The 22,557-nt window shown below is 36.9% G+C and overlaps 1 protein-coding gene across 3 annotated transcripts in view; it reads right to left on the reverse strand.

Annotated features, from left to right (window-relative positions):
* Nucleotides 1-22,557, reverse strand: part of PTPRM (protein tyrosine phosphatase, receptor type M) — a 466,311-nt gene that overhangs the window by 212,325 nt on the left and 231,429 nt on the right. For 2 of the 3 annotated variants that reach the window (XM_006763285.2, XM_015563601.1), the window contains exons 11-12: nucleotides 13,844-14,117; nucleotides 12,819-12,855 (exon numbers count right to left, since the gene is read on the reverse strand). In XM_006763285.2, coding sequence (XP_006763348.1) covers nucleotides 12,819-12,855; nucleotides 13,844-14,117 — 311 coding nt within the window. Of the gene's footprint in view, nucleotides 1-6,167; nucleotides 6,243-12,818; nucleotides 12,856-13,843; nucleotides 14,118-22,557 lie in introns of all 3 variants that reach the window. The other variant, XM_006763284.2, reaches the window with a different exon arrangement.

A 22,557-nucleotide genomic window follows, 5' to 3' on the forward strand; every position in this document is an offset into this window, starting at 1 on the left:
CTGTGATTGGGAGTCTGGAATTTATTCTAAGTGCACTAGGAAGCTACTTGAGGGCTTTACGAAGAGCAGTGATGGAACCAGACTTCAATTTCAGGAAAGTTGGCCCAGCTGCTCTTGGGGAAATGAATGAACAGGGAGCAATCAGAGTAAGTCAGAGAGCAGTTAAAGTGCTTCTGCAGTGGTCTAGGCTGGGCCACCGTCTTGGTGCCTGGATATGTCAGCACACAGCAGATGAAGATTCCTGCCCTCAGGAGACAAATTCTAGGAGGGGGAGAAAGGCAGTAGCAAACATAACAAGTAATCGCAGAGGGTGACAGTGCTATAAAATAGGAGAGAGTAGCAGCGTAAGGGGACAGACTGTGTGGAAGGGGTGGGGAGTTGTCATGGAAGGCTGTGCTGTTAAGAAGGGTGAGTTCTCAAGGCAGACTTCAGTGAGAAGGTAGGTTTGAGCAAACACTATAGGAGGTGAGGGAGCCAGCTAAGTGGATAGCTGGGGAGGACTACTGCAAGCAGGGGAAAAATGAGGGCAAAAGATTGAAGGTAGGAGCATGGCTGTTGTGTCCAAAGAACAGGGAGGTCAGGGTGACTGGGGTGGAATGAGGCAGAAAGTGAGGAGAGGAGTTCAAATGGTGAGAGAGGCCCGGCATTTAAGAACTGGTAAGTAGACATGGAAATATAAGTGGTGAGGTATTAGGAGAACATTCTAGCTTTATCACATGATCCTATATAATAAAAGACTAATATGCAAATTGTCCCCTTGGGAGTTTGCCTGACCGGGAGTTTGACTGCTTGCTGTGACGTGCGCTGATCACCAGGGGATGGCGCGGAATGAAGTCAGCCAGGGGAAGGAAGGCCCTGATCGGTCCTGATCGCTGGCCAGGCCTAGGGACCTTACCAATGCACGAATTTTGTGCACTGGACCTCTAGTATCAATATAATCAAAGATTATGATAATAGCATAGGGAGAGACAAAGAGGACCATGCAAATCTAAAGTTGAGAACTTAAATATGACAATATGGCATTTCAATCCCATGAGAAAAGAAGAGTTTACTTAATAATTAGAGCCGTCTAACTGGTTGTTTATCTGGAAAAAAGCTAGATGTTTCCCCCAGCCACACTCCACACCCTATCAGTGGTAATTTAGATGGATTCAACAAAGAGCTAAAAATCAGGGTAATGGCTGAATAATCTGACCTGTGTGAAGAACTTCTCAAATTAAAAACCTTGGAAAAGGAGAGGAAAATGGGAACATTTTTGGGAACATATTTGATTATCCAAAAATGAAACATCCTTATGCCCAAAGAACAGTGACTGCCAGTAATACGTACAGACAAATATAGAAGAAAAAATGCAAATAGCTAATAAACATTGGCAAAGAACCCCAACTTCAGGAAAAGTCATTAGAATACCATTTTAACCCCATACTGGACACATTAGGTTGTAAACGTCCAGGGCAGGTGAAATTGTGGGAAGGGCCACGTAAGGGACTCTGGTGGAAGCGTGAACTGCTACAATTGGGAGGAATGTTATCTAGTCAGTTCCATGTGAAAAACAAACTTGCTCTTTACTCATATTTGAGAATTGTTTAGAAATAAAAGTTATAATAGACAGCATACATAGAGAAGGTTATTTATTCTAGTTTGTTTTTAGTAGGGAGAAAAGTGGTGAAAATCTGAATGTCCATATAATAAGAGACTGGGTAAACAGATCATAACGTAGTCATACTTTACTGGAGAACAATAGTCAACTATTAAAAAAATAATGCCTTAGATTTATTTTTAAGGCTTGGAGGGGAATTCTGAGCCCTTTTTGACATTAAAGAACATTTGTGAACTGAGGACAATGCACAGAAGTTGATCAAATATCCTCACTTCCTTTTCAAATGCCATCAACCCAATAAGTCACTGCTCTTCACATGGAAAGGGGTGAGAAGTGACAAAAACTGTCTCCTTGACCAAACTCTACCAGGGTCCTCTGAGCCCTTTCTCAGCTAGGCCTCAATCTTGATCTATAAAGACTTAAACAAAACATTAACATCATTTCTAACAGCTCAGTGTCGCATTCCTAGGTGACCCTGGATTCTCTGAAAGTGCCTGCCTGAAGAAACTTCAGGCTGGCCAAAGGACTGACTGTTCCAGCAAACAGAGTCCTGTCTCCCTGTCTCCCAGCCTCCGGGGGACTCAAAAGCCTGTTTCAGTCAGTGCCAGTTAGCAAACTCAGATGCATTTCACAGGCACCAACACACCCTTCCAGCTTCCCTGACTGTGGAGTCCCTGTTTGCCGCCCTCCCTTCTCCATCATTCTCTCGTTAAAATGCCCAGTCACCTCTACACAACTTGGAATGGAACTCAGCTCCGTCACCTGTCAGTAGTTATTGAGTAAAATCTCCTTTCACCACTTTAACATCCGGCAGTGTTTACCTTTGATAATGTACACATATGCTGCTTGTATCTTTTACAAAACTTGGAACTTTATGTGGAAATAATTGTTCGCTAGTTCTGTATTTTTTGAGGCACTAATTGTATCTAGCAAGCAATTCTCATGCTCTGATATATCTGATTTGCACTTGAATTCCAGGAGTCACTTTATTTATACAAACTCTAGGATACAGATCTTATCGTATTTGACGTATGGATTAACCAAAACAGATGATAAGTTTAGGAAATCATTCTCAATAGTACCTCAGAGCTGGCTAGGTCATTAAATCATAAATAGAAATATCTTAATATAAAACAAATAGCCTAGACATATTTATAAAATTATCTAGAAAATCTTAAAGAGAATTTCTAGCATGTACAGCTTTTAATTTTCTTCCCCAGTTTTATATTACATGCAATTAATCACAAAATAAAAGGAATGAAGTAGAAACCAGAAGCATTTCCAGTTTCTAGCATTTTCTCTGTGTGCACTTGAGTGTAGGATTTTTGAGGTAGACAGAATTTTTATTCCAAGTATATATTCTGCTCCCTTTCATCATCTTCAAAATCTAGTGGTTTAGTAAAGCAGTTTTTAAACCTGTGGGTTATAAATCATTGGTGGGGAATTAATCAAATTTGTTAGTGGCTAGAATTACAAAAATGAATTAGAATAAAAGGGAACGAGATAGAACAATATTCATCTATTCAGGAATAGCACTGCTACTAGAGTGTCTAAAGCTTTTACTTCAGTTAAATTTACATGTGTGTCTGTGTGTGTGTGTGTGTGTGTGAATTGGGTGTTGAGGTATTCTTACTGTTGCTTGAGGACAAAATAGTTTAAGAAACACTCCCCAATGCAATGACAGGACTGCTTACCAAACTCACTAGCATTCTGCAGTCTGAGCTGCCTTCATTCAGTGAATTAAATCAGCCAATAATTATGAACACTTTTTGTTTTATCCAACAGTCTTCTTGTGCTGAGGTCAGCTCACCAAGGTGCTTGTTTTCTTTGGTATTAGACAAGAAAGGGAGGTTCCACCTATACCAAGGCAAACTTAACCAGCACGTACTGCATTCTGAGCCAAAAGGAACTACAGAGTTCTCACTATCTTACCAAAGTTTCCTAGTGTACTAGTAAGTATAGCCTCAAATAGAATTTGTAGGAGCATGATGTCAGCACAATTAAAGCAAGAAGTAGCTGAAGGCACTTTTGAATGTATCCATCAGGTATCTCCTATTTGCTTCTAGGAGGGACTGCGTTGATCTAGTAAACAAAACTACAAATGTTCAATGGGTCAAATATTCAGACCTGTCCCACTGACCATGTATAAGCTGCTGCACACAATGAGATAGGTTTTGAAATATATGTTTCCCCCCCTCCATTAGCTACATAACTGTTGTCTTTTCTTAACTGCCATGACAAATATAATAGTAATTTTTCATTCATAAGAGCATGTATACGTGTATGTTTTCATGCTATTAATGCAAATATGCTTGATATCAGGAGACTGGGAAACCACAGAGTAAAACTCTTTATAAGAATTAGAAGCTCTATACCTGGAACACAGGAGGTGCTCAATAAATGTCAAATCAGTGATTGAATGAATTAAGTGCTATGCTTGCAGTATGACTCATGAATAAATCTATTAAAAAAGAGAGTGTTACTGCTATCAAAGTTGATGGCTGATGCAAATGGAAAATGCAAAAGAAATACTACCTGAGTTTGAATTTAGCTGGTTAAGATTAAGCATCATTAAAACCAGCAGTAAATACTGAAAAAAAGAATGCGTCATTTTTTTTTACTGGTTTTTAAGGCTTATTCTAACACTCTATCATTTTAATCCCTAATAAACTAAAGTAAATGAGGGAGATTATCTGCAGCCTGTACAGGATTGGCAGCCATATATTCAGTTATGTATGTGTCCTTCACAGACTAGTTCCAAAATAACAACCCACCCTGGACCCAAAAGCCTTATGAAGGAGGCTGATTTATGAGGTATCTTCTTAATCATGCAAGTTTTAGAGAAAAACGCTCTATTCAGAAGTTTCACTTACATCACGTCTCATAAACAGCATGTTTAATTTGAAGGTAGCCGATTATAGGTAAGTCCTGAGAAAGGGGCTATTTAGCTATGTATCCCATAGCACTCATTTTATGATAGTGAGGACAACCCATTTTTAATGACTGGCTGGGAAGACTGGTGCCAGCTCAGACATCATGGGCTCAGACTTGCTGAAGGACCCGAATTCCCTTCAAGGTGGACACCTAACTCTACCCAGCAGGCCATGGGCCTGTCCTGGAATGTAAAGGGCTTAAAGGAGAGGACTTAGGTGAGAAAGACACTATCGCTTAAGTGCTTCCTCTGGGAAGAACACTTCAGAAGTTCAGGATAAGAAAGAATTTGTAACAAGCAGAACTTCAATCAATAAAAGAAATATGCTTAAAAGAAACTTGAAAGCAGGGGAAGCAGAACTGTTAATAATAAGTTTATAGCCTGGAGGCCTGACACACAGGACAGAAAATATGTAGAGAATTCCAGCAGAGAAAGAAGTGGAGTTATCCTATATTTCTTTACCTTATAAAGATTAGTCTATAATCTTCCTGAGTCTCACTTACATTACTTTTCAAAGTAATAAGCTCACAGAACCTAAACATTTATGAATTTTTGCCATGAGTTAAGTTTTACTCCCCTCCCCCCTCAAATGTCAGGATATATTCCTTAGTTTCATACATACAAAACAATTTCTGGAGTAGCAATTCTATGGAAAGCAGTTGTGTTTTTATTACTCAGCCTTAATCATGCCTATACTAATGCAACAAACTATGACATCAATGATCCTTTGGAACCCAGGATTTGAGTCCTGCCCTTATAATTATGTTAGAAATCTTGACAATGGTTTGCTTTTGTTGCAGGACAAAAGTTTGTCTTCTGGGATTTTCTGACCACTCACCTTCAGTCTGGAGTAATTTACTGGAGTTCTTTCCTGTATGAGTTTCTACCGATGGCCACACGCCTTTAGAGGCAGCATGAATGGGCACACTGATTTCTCTTGGTATAAAGAAGCACACAATCCAACTCCATGACTCTAAGCCATTTGTTTTCTTAAAAACTTCCCTAAATTATTCCACGCATTTGACTTGCAGATGCACCACTGCTTTATACAAATACTTAGCTTTGGAACAAGGATCTAAAAGGAATGCAACCAGCTCTGCTCCAGTTGTATGTACACGATGAGCTATTTGCACAGCATTGCCCCAAACAACTTTGAGTGGTTTCAATTCATAACACTGGCAGACAAGCCCGTGTATTGCTAATTGTGTGTACAAACTAGACCCTACAATGTGAAAAATGAACCTCTCTCATTCTCAAACCACAACACCTTTTTAGCTTAATTTGGATTACTGTGGATCCATTTTTATGGATTTTGTTTGAAATCCTGTTTGATGTCATTGCTATTGCAAGTCCAGCAAATTTCATTTCTCTATAACATTAGGCTAGAGAGGAACATACCAACAGACAAACACACAATGGAGACATGCAGTGGAGTTGTGCTTAATGCATGGATATAATGTGCACAGAGAAGAGGCCAAGCACATCACTTCATTTAATGCGGGCACAGGTTTGTACCAAGAGTTTGAAACATTGTAAACAAGCCTTAAGCAAAGGAGGAAATGTAGAGGGGAGACGAAGCTGAGAAAAATGAGCAGGAAATGGGCAAGATGACTCATCTATACTTGAACATCTGACCTGTCAGCTGGTCCTCGCCTGCGGCAGGGGCGATGCGAATGTAAGGTGTTGTAAGCTGAGTCACGATTATCGCAGCTATGGCAAAGGAAGATCCCCAGGTCAGCATGCATGAGGGAAGAAAAAGCCAGACTGAAGCTAGGCTAGCAAGGAGAATCTCGATCAGTACATCACATTGTCTCAACTTTGTTCCAACAACAAAAAGAGAAGGAAAGAAAAGAAAAAACAAACAAAACAAAAACAGCTCACAGCAAGGTGTTGAATTTTCTGAATTATTTTCCCTTAAATAAGCTTTAGCCAGGCAGTTAGATTTCTAAGTATGACACAGTTGTAGACTTTAGCTGAGATTTTGGATAAATCAACTGAATAAATAAGTGCAAACAAACACATTGGTCCCAAGTAAGGCTCTAGTCTGGATAATTATTTCCAACTGCTATTGAGTATGATGCATAAAGATTCATTGCTAATTCTGATGATCTAAACTTTAGGCTTTTAGAATTTCTTAGATTATTTAAGATTCTGCTGCTTAAGTCACAATATTTTCTCTTCTTGCTAAAATCACCTTTGTGAAGAACGTTATCCTCTTTCACTAAAAAAAAAATAAATAAAGTAGAGAAACCTCTGTGATGACTAAATTTCAAGTAGAGTATTTCTACTTAGGAATCTCATTATTCACATTAAGGGAATGAAAAAAAATGCATCTCACAGCATCGGTGAGAAAAATAAAAACTAACCACTGCCTTTGCTATCGTTGTCATGGTTAACATGTGACCAGAGAAATCATTCAGATTCCTTAAGTGGACCAGGCAGACTTCTGGTTTGCCTGTAGAGCTCAATAGTTGTGTTTAAATGGTTAACAGTTATGACACACAGATATTAAAAAAATAAGAAATTAAAACATCAGTTCTAACATGATACAGCTGGAAAATGATGCAAAGAAAAAATACTGAAAAATTAAGGACAGGCTTTACATGAAAGATTACTAATTTACATGGAACAGTCTGGGTGCTATTAGAAATGTGGCAGCGAGTAAGGAAAATAGATCATCTACCATCTGCAGACAATTAAACCCAAAACTGCTGCTGCATAATATTTTGAAATATCCCTCTGCATCGTTCAAACAGTGCTGCTCCTTATAACTAGACAACTGCCACAACTGGGTTTAAAAGTAGTATAATCAGCTCTCACGCATTATTAATGAAAACTTTCTAATCTTGCTAAGTGAGATGAATAGACTAACAGTTTGGTCAAAGAATAGAGAACTCCCAGGGTATTACAAAGACAATTTTCTTGATATGACATAGTATGCAATTTTGCAAGCTGATAAGAATAAATTGTGAATAGTAAAACGCTATTTTTCAGACTTGTTACAAAGTTGGTACCAATTTCAAATTTATAAATATAATATTTGCTTGGTCATAGACTACTGTTGTTCAACCAACATTCCTGTATGGTATTTCATTACTTACAGGAAATTCGCACCTACCCTATTTTTGAGAAAAATTATATTGCCTTATACAAAAACAAAGCAACTCTACAATACTGATAAAAGTAAACAATATGAACAAAACGTTATTTGAAAGTGGCTATGCTGGGCAGCCATGTCTTCATCACTGAAAGGAAAGCTAACTGTAATCTGAGGCTCAAAACTCCCAAGGGAAAAAGTACCTTACAGAAAAGATATCTTAAGAATTTTTATATGATCTTCCTAACCTGTGTTGTAAAGGGTTCAATTGTTATTATTATTTTTAGTTACTAGGGAAAACTGGATTATGTTAGAAATTATTTAAAAATAGTGGTCAGCTAGCCACTGACTGCTTTTGCAAATAAAGTTTTATTGAACACAGTCATGTTTATTTGTTTACGCACTGCAGACAGCTGCTCTTGCACAGCAATGGCAGAGCTGAGCAGTTGTGAAAGAGACCATCTAGCTCACCAAGCCTCAAATACTGACCATGTGCCTTTTACATAAAAATCTATTGTCCTCTTAGAATATCAATAAGGACATATCAAGAAGACAATCACTAAATTCGGTAAAATAAAGTCAGGAGATTTCCCATTCGTAGGCGTTGAAGATACTTCTGGTGCTGATTAATTTAGGGTCTCCCTTAAATACAAGGTAAGAATGGACGAGTAAAAATACACTCAGTGTATCAGACCTCCAAAGTGTCATTTCAGTTGCATTTTGTGGGATCTTCTGGAATTTGATGAACCGGTATTTGTTCACCTGTGTTTTACATGACTCTAATGTTCCTTTAAAAATGAATCTGGGTCAAATAAATTTGGGCAAAATATAAGACAGAATAAAGTTAAACAGGTGTTTTTCCTTAGGAACTTTCCAGGGGTCCTAATGCACTGATGACGTACATTATGGAGACTATTTCAAATCAAGAAAAGAAAATATTGTCTCTAGAAGATGCTGAATGACAAATCTATGTCATATTTATGTTTCTATTTCTAAATCCATAGCTCAATGATAGCAGATTAGCATATGTAAGTGATCTTACTATGTAATTTGTTTTCTCCTGCATTGAATATGAGTAATTAAGAAGAATCTTAATTAGCTTTACATCTCTACAGACATTCTTTTCAGTTCTCTTGTCAGAGTACTTTCATTCTGTAGCATTGTGCCCTAGAAAGGACGGTATTTCTTTGAACAAAACTGTGAACAGAAAAACAGTCTACAGAAACTTCTCAAAGAGCCTGGTGATTAAAATAAGAAACATTCAAATTTCTGAATATAGTTAGAAATTATATCAGGACAATGGAAATCCTTCAAAGTTTCCTGAAGGTCTTCCAGCAAAGCATATGCACATTCTAGTACAAATGTAAATTAAATAAAATGTTAAACTTAAAAAGAGTGAAGGAATTTTGCAGAAAATTCACTTTAAAATATGACATTAGAATCATGATTTGTGTTTTCTTTTTGTTTAAGATTTATGGTCTGACTATTATAATTCTTTTGGAAAAAATTTAGCATATGTTCTCATGCAGTTTTTGTTTTGATTTCTAGCTACAATGCTGTTAGCCAAATCTTAGCAATGGAAGAGATAACATATACAACCCCACTCCCCATACACTAATAACAAAAACAAACAAAAATCCCCAACACCTTTATGAACTAAAAATCCTCCAAATTTAAAAAAGTGACGTATTTATGTATCTGTACTTGGAAGTCTCAGGTTATACTTCACTTAACATATTAAGCACCCAGGTAATTTTTAAAATAAATGTACAAAAAGAAAACTCCCAAAGACTATATTGTCAAGGAGAAACACAGCTGGCACCATGCTATGGAAAATATTGTGTTGAAGATTAATGAAAAGTATACATTTTAACTGATTGTTATATCAATTAGAGTGAATATACCCCACTTAATATAAGAAATCTAATTTTCTAACAAGATGGATTTTGGTTTTTAAATGTATTTTGTCAATTTAGAATTCATCACCAACAAAGTCTTACGAAACTAGCATTAATACCATTTCAAACCTACCAGTTACCGTAAGGCAGCCATGAGGTATGTAAGAGGGAAAGGAAACACGTATACTCATTGCTAAGACACACAGTTGGACCAAATGGTCTGGAAAAGAATCCAACTATAAAAATGTGAATGTGTTTAAAAATAAAAATAAAAATTAGGAGAAATAGGAAAAGAAAAAGAAAAATTAGGAGAAAAGCTACTGTTTACTGTTCAGATGAAAAATAATCCTATAACTGGGTAGACAACATCCAAGCATCATGCATATTCTGTGGTTTGGTGTCTTTATCTTTTAATTCAAGAGACAGAATACTGTCATGAGTTTGCCTATAGCAGATAAACAAAATACAGTAACATATGTCTATGAGGATTCTAGATGTATAAATTAAAGGAGGATACATAAAAATATAGGCAATCTCCCATACATGAAGATATAAAATAACATACCTTAGGTTTTATTTCCTCTGCCTATTTTTCATGAGGCTTTATATTTGAGATGATTAGTGTCAAAATACACCCTTGGTATATGATTAAAATAAGCAAAACATTGAATTTATAAATAGTATGAAATATATCTTTAAGAGACATACTCATACTTGAAATTATAAATTAGTTCCCTGTGAAGAAATACCCACCTCCATACATTTAATATAAAGATACTTGTCAAAAGTTGTTTCATGAGAACATTGAATTCTATAAATTCAAAACATTGCTTAGGAAAATGGTTTAGTATCTAAAAATTTAATTAAGCTACCACACTGTCAGCAATATGTGGCAAAAAATAGGTATTTGAACTGTTTTAAATTTCAAACATCTTTATTATATGGTGCCAATGAAGTTATTAGACCTGACTATTTCTCTGTTATGACTAAGTAGTCAAGATGGAAATGCTTCCCACACTGCAAAAATAATTTTTAGTGTGAATAAGGAAAAATGATGTGATTATGAAGGTGGTAAAACATTAAACTGTGCTGGAAAGGGAGGTTGCTGCACCTGTACATGTAGAAATTAATAAAATAAAATAGTACCAAATAGTGTTGTTCTGCCTGGAAGGAGAATATCTCCCAAGGTTTCCTCCTGTATTATGATTTTATGACTAGAAATGACAATGTTATGTAATGAATATGAAAATTTGTTTCCCTCCTACACCTAAACAGATTATTTGAATAGAGTTTGTTGCTGTGTAAATTTTTGCAAGTGGCTCAGAAATTCTGAGATGGGACTATTGAGTCAATCAGGTCATCTGACTGCCTAATCATCCTTTGGTGAATTGAAAAGCAAATTACAATATTGATTAAATCTAACTGATGGAAGAAAATGCTCCAAAATCACTGTCTAATTCAATCAATTGTGAAAATAGCAATCCTCAGATTTCTATATTTACTAGTGTGCTCTTTATATTATTATTTAAATATGTAGATTAACATGCCAGATATTTCATTGTTTTCAGAGTAAACTAATTGGTCAGTGACTTAATTTAATATAAAGAGGAGGACAGATACTTATACAATGCAAGTCTATAACTGGCGAGAGGATCTGCTGGGTGAAAGCCATGAGCTACAGTGGAACATCAGGGGTAGGAGTTCAAACACTTGGAATCAAGCTCATAACCACTGGTTATTAGCTGAATGACCTTGGTACGTCAACTAGTCTCCCAAAATATACATTTTCTTATCTTAAAAAAATAGCAATATCTGTGTCCTTTTCACAGTAATGTTAAAGACATAAAGGAGAACACATGTATTAAAGTGATTTTCAGCTTTAAACATAAGGCATTATAAATTAGACACTCTGAAAATTGATTTACTTTTTGAGACCTCAACGATGTAGAATTCAATAAAGCAATTTGAGCATGGGCAATGACCTGGAGGTCTAAGATCATCAATACCCCATTCATGGGCCCTATCATACTGTAATAATTAATCATTAGTAGCATATTATAGTTTACAAGACTCATCAATATCTTTAATTTCACTAATTGCTAATTTATTCCTATAAACAAAGGCACTAATCACATACAACATATTAAAAATTTAGTATTTATAAATCAATATAGATTCTTAAAAATAAAACTATGAACCCATGAGGACAAAGAAAATATAAATGGGGTGAGTACCTCACACAATGCTTGGCGCATAATATGAAACTATGAAATATTTGTCAAGCAAGCTGAATAAAAAGTCATGTCTCTTCATAAATAAGAATTCAATGAGAATTTTGAAAATGCAGGTGGACATCCATAATATACTTAAACTATGTTGCCTGACAATTAAACAATGAAAACAAGATATTTTTATCCAACAGAACTCAAGTGACTACTACCTATGATCTGAGTAAATCTAGTGCCACAGATCCAGTGACGCCTTCTTGCCGTCATATCTAAATTAAACACACAGAACGAGCTCATTGTTACATGGTTACTCTAATGTCTAAAGGGGTGTATTTAACTCCAAGTGTTAATTTATAATGCCTCATTTTAATGCAGCATTTTACATTTCACAAATTTTGTTGTCATACATTGCCACATGTGACAGTTAAAATCCCACTGCAAGGTGGACACAAGGACATAACAGCTCCGACACACACACAACTGGGCTTTCTTGTTTAGCAGGTGCCATGTGGTGAGCTTGGTGGTTGGCTCTAGGCATTTCTACAGCTCATCCTTGATCACATTTTCCAGGATTTGAACCAGGCATGGGAAACAGAAGTTCCACAATAACATCACTTGGTTACTGGGTTCAAGGAGACACACATCATCAGAAAACAAACAAACAAACAAAAAATCCCATGCAGACTCAATAGACCTACTATAACTAGATAATTCTTTAAGAATTACAGGCAGTATTTTACTACTTTGTGTATGAAGAGTCACTAGATATAGTAGTACTACATGTGGTACTATGGTTTAAGAAGTATACTGAGATCAGATAAAATTTTATTTTAAGTTTTAAAAGATAACCATTGAAAACTGCTTGGACCACTTATTTTAAGAAGCATTTTAATGTTAATGTTGACTACCAGTCAATATTAACTGCCATTAGTTGCTAATACGTACCTACATGCACACACACATGCACACATTTCAATGAATTTAATATTCCAAGAAGTTTTGAAATACCCTCTAAAATCTTAAAGGAAATACATTAGGAGAGCATTCCACAATTTCAACCTACCTTTTGTGGCCACTCGAACACAGTCTATTTTGGTTTCCTGTGTCAAATAAAGAGGGGGGAAATCACTATTCATGTTTTATTTAAAACAAATGCAAGTATCTGCAGTTCTATGTAAAAACTGTTAATGAAAGGTCTCATTAGTCATAGAGTAGCGTTAATCACATGATGGTCACTCCTTGAACCAAGCTCAGATACACCTTCTGGCTCCAGCCCAGATGGGGTGGGCATTTCTGGAGCAGATAAGGAGTAAGGAGCCAACTCAAAAATGTCTGCCTGGTGGCCCCTGGCCTCCTACTGCAGACGCTCACTTGCTCCCTGTGCAAGCACTGCTGGTGACCTCTGTCCCAGATGTCCTCTGTCTTCACAGGCAAGGTCAAGTCAGGGGGGACACCCAGACCCTTGCTGTGCAGGAGGCAAACCCCCGTCACATCTGGGAAACCTGCCTTCTAGGAGACTGTACTATCTTATCAGAGTTCTGCATTGGTCTGAACAGGAAAGGGAAACTTTTCAAAACAACTCGATAGATTTTATTTTGTTGACATCTCATCTTTTAAAAGCTGTTTTCTCTTTGGAAAAAAAAGGTACCTAATTTAGTTACAGTTATAGGAAACATAAACTCTTGTGGATTTGAAGAAACAGGACAGAATACACTGAAAAGACAGATGCTGTGAATCTCACAAGAGTTTAAATGAGTTGAATGTATATGTTGTAGCTATACTATTTTCCTGTAAAATAGTAAGCTAAGCAGAATTACTAGCCAACTTTTCATAATAAGTAAAATCTGAAAATAAAAACCATCATGTTGACAATATATTCTTTTTCACCAAAACAAATATGAATATATTCATTTCTTCCCATACATTTTTGTAGGTGAAAATAATTTTAAAAAGTGGAAAAAAAACACCCACATTTGTTTCAGTCAAAACACACAAAAGCATAACTATTTCTTACTACTTTCTTACTTAATCTATGTTCACATTCATAACCCTAAATAGCCTAAGTGAACAGCCATCTATATAACTTACCCCATTGGCTCTGCTAGCAGCTTGGAAATAAATTCTGTAGCTTTTATGGGGGAGAAGAGGAGTGTTCCAGTATCCATTGTATGTCTTGTTATCACCAATAGTAAAAGGCTGAGCTGCTTGCAGGCTGTTTGCTGGGAATTCTGCAGCGAAGTAGTACTGTGAGTTCAGGATAGAGGCATTCTGGAAGTGAATTGGCACTGGGTAGCACTTTAAGATTTCTGTTGTCTTTTTAGTTCTTCGAGGACGTTCTTCCTCAACAACTATTTGGTAGACACTAAAAAAGGAGAGAATTATCAGTGATATTTTATAATAACTGAGCTTATGCCCTTTGCCTCTGATTGTGCGGACCCACAGGATATCCAAAATAAACAATACATAGGATATAGTCAATAATAAGTGCTTAGTACATAATGGACACTCACACAACACTTGCTCAATGAGAAAGGGAAAGTGCTTAATCTTTCACACAACTCTCTCATCCCAAATAATACAATTATTGAGGGAAACAAAATTCATATAATTACTGAAGCTTTATATAACAATCTCTGCTGTTTATGGGAGCTGGAAACTAAAATACTACTTTTCTTACATGTGATCGAAGATGAATGTGTAGACCAAGCATTTCAAACTCAAAGGCTAACACTAGCCAAATAAATGAGGCATGTGACCCACGGACCATGAGTTTGACATGCCTGGTGTAGAAAATTAATACAGTTTACCTAATAAACAGAATTATATTAATTGTAAGTTTATTTTTAAAGGCAATGTATTATTTTCATCAATGACACTTGTATGAATTCTTGTGAAGTTTTAACAAGTCACAAAGTATAATGTGTAATGACTCATGTTAACTAAGGTTTGACTTCAATATTTTCTTATATTCCTTTGCCCTTCCCCATATTCAGGCGGAAGAAAGAGATGGCACAAGAAAATCAGATAAAAGGACTGGAATTTCAAATGCCAAGGCCTTGGAGTTATATGCAGTTTCTAAGAGTAAGTGATGAACAGGGCTACTTGAATTACATAGAACAATAAGATGGGAATGATCATCCTTCGAAGATGCCTGCAAGGATAGATACCTCACGAAGGAGTGGATTTCCCACCTTCCCTTCCCTGCCCCTCCAGTGTCTCTGAATTTTGAAGTAACCTGAAGAGAATGGAAAAAAGCTGGAAAGGACAAACTTAATAAGATATATACATTTACTAGAATGATGAATAATTGTGCGTTTTGTTGAAAAAAAGTTTCTAATACTGAGAAAAACTAAACCTTGATAACAGCTTTCAAAAATTGAATCCAATAAGCCAGTCAGAGAAAGACAAATACCACATGACCTCACTTATATGTGGAATCTAATGAACAAAATAAACTGACAAACAAAATAGATCCAGAGACATGGAAGGATGCAATAGACTGATGAATCTCAGAGGGAAGAGGGGAAGGGGCAAGAGATCAACCAAGGAACTTGTATGCATGGACGCAGATAATAATGTGGTGAAGGTATGGCTGGAGAGGGGGCTGGAGTGGAGTGAAGGAGGTTAATGGGGGAAAAAAGCGGAACATCTGTTAATACTTTCAAAAATAAAAATAAATTAAAACGAAACAAAACAAACAAACAAACAAAAAAACAATCCAAACTTAATTCAAGTCCTTCTGGAAAAAAGATGTATCTTTTTCTGACAATACCAGGGAAGCACTGTTTCTCCATTGAACAATGCTATAATGCTGGAGTTGCTCAGTATTGAGAACTTATTAATGCCTACCATGCCCACAGGCCTGGGGAAGGCCTAGAGAGGTCCCTCTTTGGGCTCTCGTCCCTGTGAACTCTGAATTTGGACTCAGTGAAATTACCTGTTTCTGAGCATTAGTGTAATGCAATGTAGCTGCCCTTCAGTTTATAATTCTGTCTAAACAAAAATCAATTGTTGTAGATGTAGAACATCAAAATGATTGCTCAGAACACAGATAGTCCAGCATATTTATAGTGTAATGATACAGTGAATTCTGAGCAGTGATGTAAACTTAAAAAAAAAAAAAGTAATACAACTCTCACTTCCTAACATCAGAGACTTTTGGTTATTGACACTAGAGTCCCGGTGCACGAAATTCATGCATGGTGTGGGGGGTCCCCTCAGCCCAGCCTACACCTTTTCCAATCTGGGACCCCTCAGGGGATGTCTGAATGTAGATCCCAGGGATCAGGCCTAAACTGGCAGTTAGACATCCCTCTTTCAATCCAGGTCTGCTGGATCTTAACTTCTCACCTGCCTGCCTGCCTGATCGCCCCAAAAGCAAATCTGTCATTTTAAAAGGTCGAATTGGATGTGCTTTAAAAATAATTCCAGCTGGTTAAAACCGCCGGCCTCATTACCAGACGCAGCCTGATGTTCAGTCGTTTGGTCGTCCCTCAGTAACCCCCCTGTTGGCCTTGTTGCTCCATTCAGCCTGCTATTTGGTCGTTACTGTGACAGAGTCCCAGACAATTTGCATATTCCTCTATTATTAGTATAGATGCTCTACAAATCTGGTAGAATTCTAACTGAATGATGTATCCAACACAAAAGGAACACAATAGAGGTAAAGGGGACTTTGATTTCTTACCCCTTCTCCCTGACTTCTTACAGCTACAGTCAGATATGGCTACTTTATATCTGCAGCTTAGCCAGTGGCTCAGTTAGCTGGTATGTCGTCCCATGCCAAAAAGGTTGCGGGTTTGATTCTTGATCAGAGCACATACCTAGTTTGCAGGTTTGATCACCAATCAGGGAGAAAATGGGAGGCAACTGATCAATATTCCTCCCTCCCTTCTTCCCTCCCTTTCTCTCTAAAAACAATAAAACATACCCTCAGGTGAGGATTTAAAAATATATCTATATCTATATCTATATCTATCTATATCCATATCTATATTTGCAAATTATTTAAAATTTCTCCCATCAAGAATTGGGTTGGCCAACCTTAATTACTATATTCAGCCAACAGAGTATAACAGAGGGACAATGTGTAAATCTCAAGGCTTTGGTCAGAGAAGGCCAGGAATCTTCAGTCTGGTTCCCCAGGGAAGCTAGCTGGGAAAAATAGCCAGGCACCATGTGGGTGGTCCAATGACACTGGACCTCCCACCCTAGGGAGGCCATAGGCAGGTACTCTGCGTGGCAGTCTGGAATAGCTCTCAGGCAACAGTCAGCATCACCAACAGCCATGTATGTGTGCCATCTTGGAAGGCCACACCACTTAGCCATTAGGGATACCAAGTAGGAACTTCCCAGTCAAGCTTTTCCTGGCCCCCAAATCATGTAAAAATAGAAAGGTTGTTTATAGCTATGAAGTTTTGGTGTAGTTGATTATTCAACAAATATTAACAAGAATATCAGATCACAGAATAGCAAGAGTAAAGAATCAAGGCCAAAGCAAAAGACCATAGCTTCATCACAGGTGATAGCTGGCCCAGAAAGAAGTTATGCCAACAAATACAAACGGCAGTGAGAAAGTGTGACTTTTCTCTTTAAATGCACTTAATAGGGGTGGGAGACCATGGCATATACATCAATCTAGGCTCTAACCCTAATTCTGCCAACAACTGAAGTTTTAAATTAATTTGTTTGGGTCTTATTTTTTCCTATGAAATGAGATAATTAGATGGATTTCTATGGCGCATTTTATATTTTTTTATTCATAATTTTTAAGCAGCATATAAAAATTATTACCACAAAAAGGATATATTAAAGGAATCAATTGCTTTGCAAAGGGATTCTACATTAAATAAAATAATTGACAGTATTGGCTTCTTCTACCAGTCAGTTTTTCCAATTTATTTTCTTATGACATGAATTTCAAAATTCCACTTTAACAACTTCCAGGAAGTGGAAATATGAATATACCTGTGGAATAATTCTATACAAGAAATACTAGGCTACCTTTTTATTTTAGTTCATAAAATTATTTATTGATTTTAGAGAAAGAGAGGAAGTGGGGAGAGAGGAAGAGATAAAGAGAGAGAGAGAGAGAGAGAGAGAGAGAGAGAGAGAAAGAGAGAGAAACATAAATTTGTTGTTCCACTTATTGATACAAATGTTGATTCTTGTATATGCCCTGACTGGGGATGGAACCTGCAACCTTGACATAATGGGAGATGCTCTAGCCAACTGAGCTCCCCAGCCAGGGGTCCCACATGCAGGTTTTACTTTCCCATTTTAAGATGAGAAAACTAAAATTCAAAGGTGAGCCCTAACCGGTTTGGCTCAGTGGATAGAGCGTCGGCCTGTGGACTCAAGGGTCCCAGGTTCGATTCTGGTCAAGGGCATATACCTTGGTTGCGGGCACATACCCAGTAGGGAGTGTGCAGGAGGCAGCTGATCGATGTTTCTCTCTCATCGATGTTTCTAACTCTCCATCCCTATCCTGTCCTCTCTGTAAAAAATCAATAAAATATATTTTTAAAAAATTCAAAGTTGAAGTGTTCATTCATTTGGAGCACAAAGCTAATTAAGTAGATGTCATTTCTTGACCATCAGCAAGACAGTACCAGCATGACCTGCTAAAAATTCCTGGTTAAGACAGGAATTTTCTACTTCCTCATAACCAATTTGAGTATTGTGTAGAGAGATTCTCTCTGATTTATCAAATCAACGGAGCCATAGATGGTAATTATACCTTTGACCTCAATTTCTTCTCCCATCTGTACTAATCGTGTCATTAACTATTTCCAGGATGGAGACTCCTGTATCTGCAGTGACAGACTGGTGTCTTCTCCAACTCCTGCTCCCTCCCAGAAACCTCATCAATGGCACATGGGACAGTGATCACTCACTTCTCAACCTGCAGGGAGCGCCCTCCTGATTCTAACTGCTAGATAAAAGATGAGCAGAGCCACTCTGGACCTTTCACAGATCCGAGTCTGGAATTCTCCTACCACAAACATCTTTCCTCTATTCCTTCACCCTGGCCTGGACCTGAGTTTGTAATTTAAATGCTGTTTTTCCCAACACACGGAAATCTTTTGTCGCTCTCAGCAGATGACCTTACCTCATAAAAAGTCCGAGGTCCTTTCATGACCTCTCTCAGGGATTTACAATCTCTTCCACCATTTTGATGCACTCGTGCTCTGCGCCAAACTCCCAGAAACATGTTTTCCATAAAGGCTTGGAGCTATTTGTGTACTTTTAATCAATATTTTCAAAAGTCTTATAAGTTCCTGAAGGAGGAGGTCTATGATTTAATCATTTCTGAATCTCATGACACTTAGAATGAAGTGGTCATGAAATACATATTTTCGAAAGCATAATATAATCCCGAAGTAATTTCTATTCTCTCTATATTATATGTAGTAGTAAGGAAGAAATACACTGGTATTCATAAATATGCTTTGCTTAACTACAATTCAATACTAAATTTATTTTGTATTCATTTCCTGAATACCCAAGAGCTAACAGAAGAGGAAATTACCAGGAGAAAAGTTTTGTGATATGAGGATGCTGGTATGATTGTAAGTTTATCTTGGATAGCCCACAATGAAATTACGAACCTTGAGAACATCAAAAGCTGCATCTCTGCTTTCTCTACCCTCTTTACTCACCTCCATTTCTCACTTTCCATCATTTCCCCCTAACTTTGCTACTATGTGTGTTGTGTATCTGTTTACTACTGTATTGACTAAATATTTTTGAGCACCTACTCTGTGCCAGGCCCTGATCTACTTTAACTAGATCACTATGACATTTGACATTTCCTAATAAAAGAAAATTTTGTCTTGTAATTTAAATACCATCGGACTATGGATGAATAAAATTAACTTTTCTAAGCAATGATTTTATGAAGGTTAGATGAAAATTCGAGAATTAAATGATCATGCAATGGGCCTCCATTTTAGCCAGCTGGTATGTTAAACTATGTACTGTATTCCAGATATATTACTTTTAAAAAATATATATATTCTATTGATTTTCTACAGAGAGGAAAGAAGAGGGATAGAGAGTTAGAAACATCAATGAGAGAGAAACATCGATCAGCTGCCTCTTGCACACCCCCCACTGGGGACGTGCCCGCAACCAAAGGCACATGCCCTTGTCCGGAATCGAACCTGGGACCCCTCAGTGCACAGGCCGATGCTCTATCCACTGAGCCAAACCGGCCAGGGCAGATATATTACTTTTTAAATGGCTACCATCTACTCATCTTCAGATATATTAAAGGAAGAACTAAGTTGACTAGAGCAATTTCAAACTCAAAATGTCTTTTTATCCTTGCTCGCAAGACAAATTCGATTTGCAAGCATCCCGACCTCAAATCTATTTGCTCTTTAATAATTTAAGCCCTGAAAGGTCAAGAAGCTCTTTTCTATTTCCCTTTATCAAAGTTCAAGTGCTAATGAAAAATAGCTGAATCTTATCTGCTGACCAATTGCCACACACTGCTGTCTCTCTGATGGAGATTAACACATTATTGGCACCTAGGTCAATGGTACCTTGCCAGCACTTTATGACTGATAGGTTTTTCATTTGTACAATTATCATCATTTCACTAATGAACTTTATAAAAGCTATGCAATCACAACTGTAATCTCAAAAGTAGATTTGAAAATCTCACTGTTTGATTTTTTTAATGTTTTTTTCTTTAAAAAGTGATTAACCCCCCCCCCCCAAATCCTCAAGAATAAAAACCAAGCAGAAGTTTCTAGCTTAGTGAGCTGAATTAGAATTCTATTATCCTTTTAATGTGTTAGTCATTCTCCTGTTGTTTATTAAAGTCGCACAATTCCTAGCCTGGTTCCACCATTATTCTGGAATTTAAAGTAACATAAAATCTTCCTACGGCAGTTGCAATATGAAGGCACAATCCACAGTGAAAAGATGAATCTGCCAAATGTGACATCACTATAACTTTCTTAGGGAATGAAATTTAACTTAAAGTTTAATTTATGCTATGCTTTTCTATAACAACACTTTAAGGCTTCTACATGGAGATAGGAAATCTCCATTTATATAGAACTAGAGGTCTGTGATAAAATGTTTTCGGTCTTTTCAAACTTTGAAAACTCTGAGAGAGAGCCTGCTGCAGATTTGAAGTTGACTTAAAAATTTCTATCCTAATTCATTTCCAGATTAAACCCTTAGTTGTACATCTATCTTTCTTATCCACTTATTCTACTTCTTATCAGCATAAACTATTGGAGGGTTATCCCACTGGATAACAGAACAGGTGGCTGAGTGAGAGAGGAATGTAATAATCCATTTCATTGTTGCTTTGCTAAAACTTTACAGTGGGCACTTCTGACTATTTCAAGGACTTAGAATAGTGTTCATTTTATGGTACCTATAGTGACCTTTAGCTTGATTGGCAATTTTTGATAAAATCCATCTATTCTAAAAAACAGAAATTAGTGTTAATATCATCCCGAAGATGAATATTTGGGGATGAGGGCAAATGAAAGCATAGACTATATGCAATGCATGAGAAATAAATGTTTAATTAAGGTTTGTTGCCATGTAACAACACAGAATTTATTTTCTTCTTATTCTATTCCTAAACCTGTCAGCATTTACTAAAATGACAACCTATTTAATACAAAAACCTGGTACAATTGAACTAATTTTTAAAAGTTTTGCCACGAGTTTATAATTAGGAAGAAAGGCTATGTTTGTTATCATGACTAGGATTCCTTGGAGTCCTTCATGTAACACTGGAGCTGAGAGGAGCTGACCTAACATAGTCCTGTTCACTGAACCATAATCCAGGACTGATAACTCGTTTTCCACAGACAATGGGTACTGCATAGCACACCCAGCATAAATAGATCTGTGGGACTGAATATTCTGTGTTAGCAACTTTAATTTCTCCTTGTCCTGATTTTTTTTATATGATTGGCTATAAATTGCTGTGGAATATTTGCAGGGAATCGCAAATATACTTTATGTTCTCTCAGCCATAATTCATCACAAGGAGCCTGCGTAGCATCTTTAAGTTACTACTGTGTGTGTGTGTATGTGTGTGTGTGTGTGTGTGTGTGTGTGTGTGTGTGTGTGTGAAGCATGCCTGAGCATGCAGGCCAATATCCTGCTGCTCTGCTAGTTAGTGTTAAAATCTGATATAATAAAATATTAATTATAGCTGAAAGGTTGGGCAAGAAATATGAACTCAATTATGGTTCCATATTGTGAACAAAAGGCAGGAAGAAAAAAATCCTTTAGTTATGGAGGTTTGGGATAATAAAAGAGCAACTAGGACATTAGACTCAGGCTGAGAAACTCCGTAAAGGCCACCTGTTATTAATCTTCACAACGGGCGCCACATTTCTAGTAAATTAGTCCTAATGGAACATTTTTAAGAGTGACTTCTCCCCTTTTTAACAAGTAAAGAGATTTTTCTTTGCATATTTTATTGCACTAAAGTTTACCCTAATTTATTCATCACAATTGCATAAAAATTATAATTCAAGGCCAGCTACTATTATTAAAACATTTCCTCTTTTTAAAAAATTTTAACTTTCTTTTACTTGTTGACACAAAGCATTTTCTCGTATAGTGCTAGTGATTTGAATAAAAAGAGAAACTGAATACTATTAAAGCCACATTGCATATCTTAATTATTATATGTTTGTATCACATTCAATTCAGAGTCTTTCCGTTCCTAAAAGTAGCGATACTGCAGGCCAGGTGAGCTGAAATGCAAATGCCACCATCAAAGAGGCAGATGCACCCAAGCAGGTGCATGCAGAGAA

This window comes from Myotis davidii, unplaced genomic scaffold (assembly GCF_000327345.1).
Source record: "Myotis davidii unplaced genomic scaffold, ASM32734v1 scaffold78, whole genome shotgun sequence".
NCBI lineage: Eukaryota > Metazoa > Chordata > Mammalia > Chiroptera > Vespertilionidae > Myotis > Myotis davidii.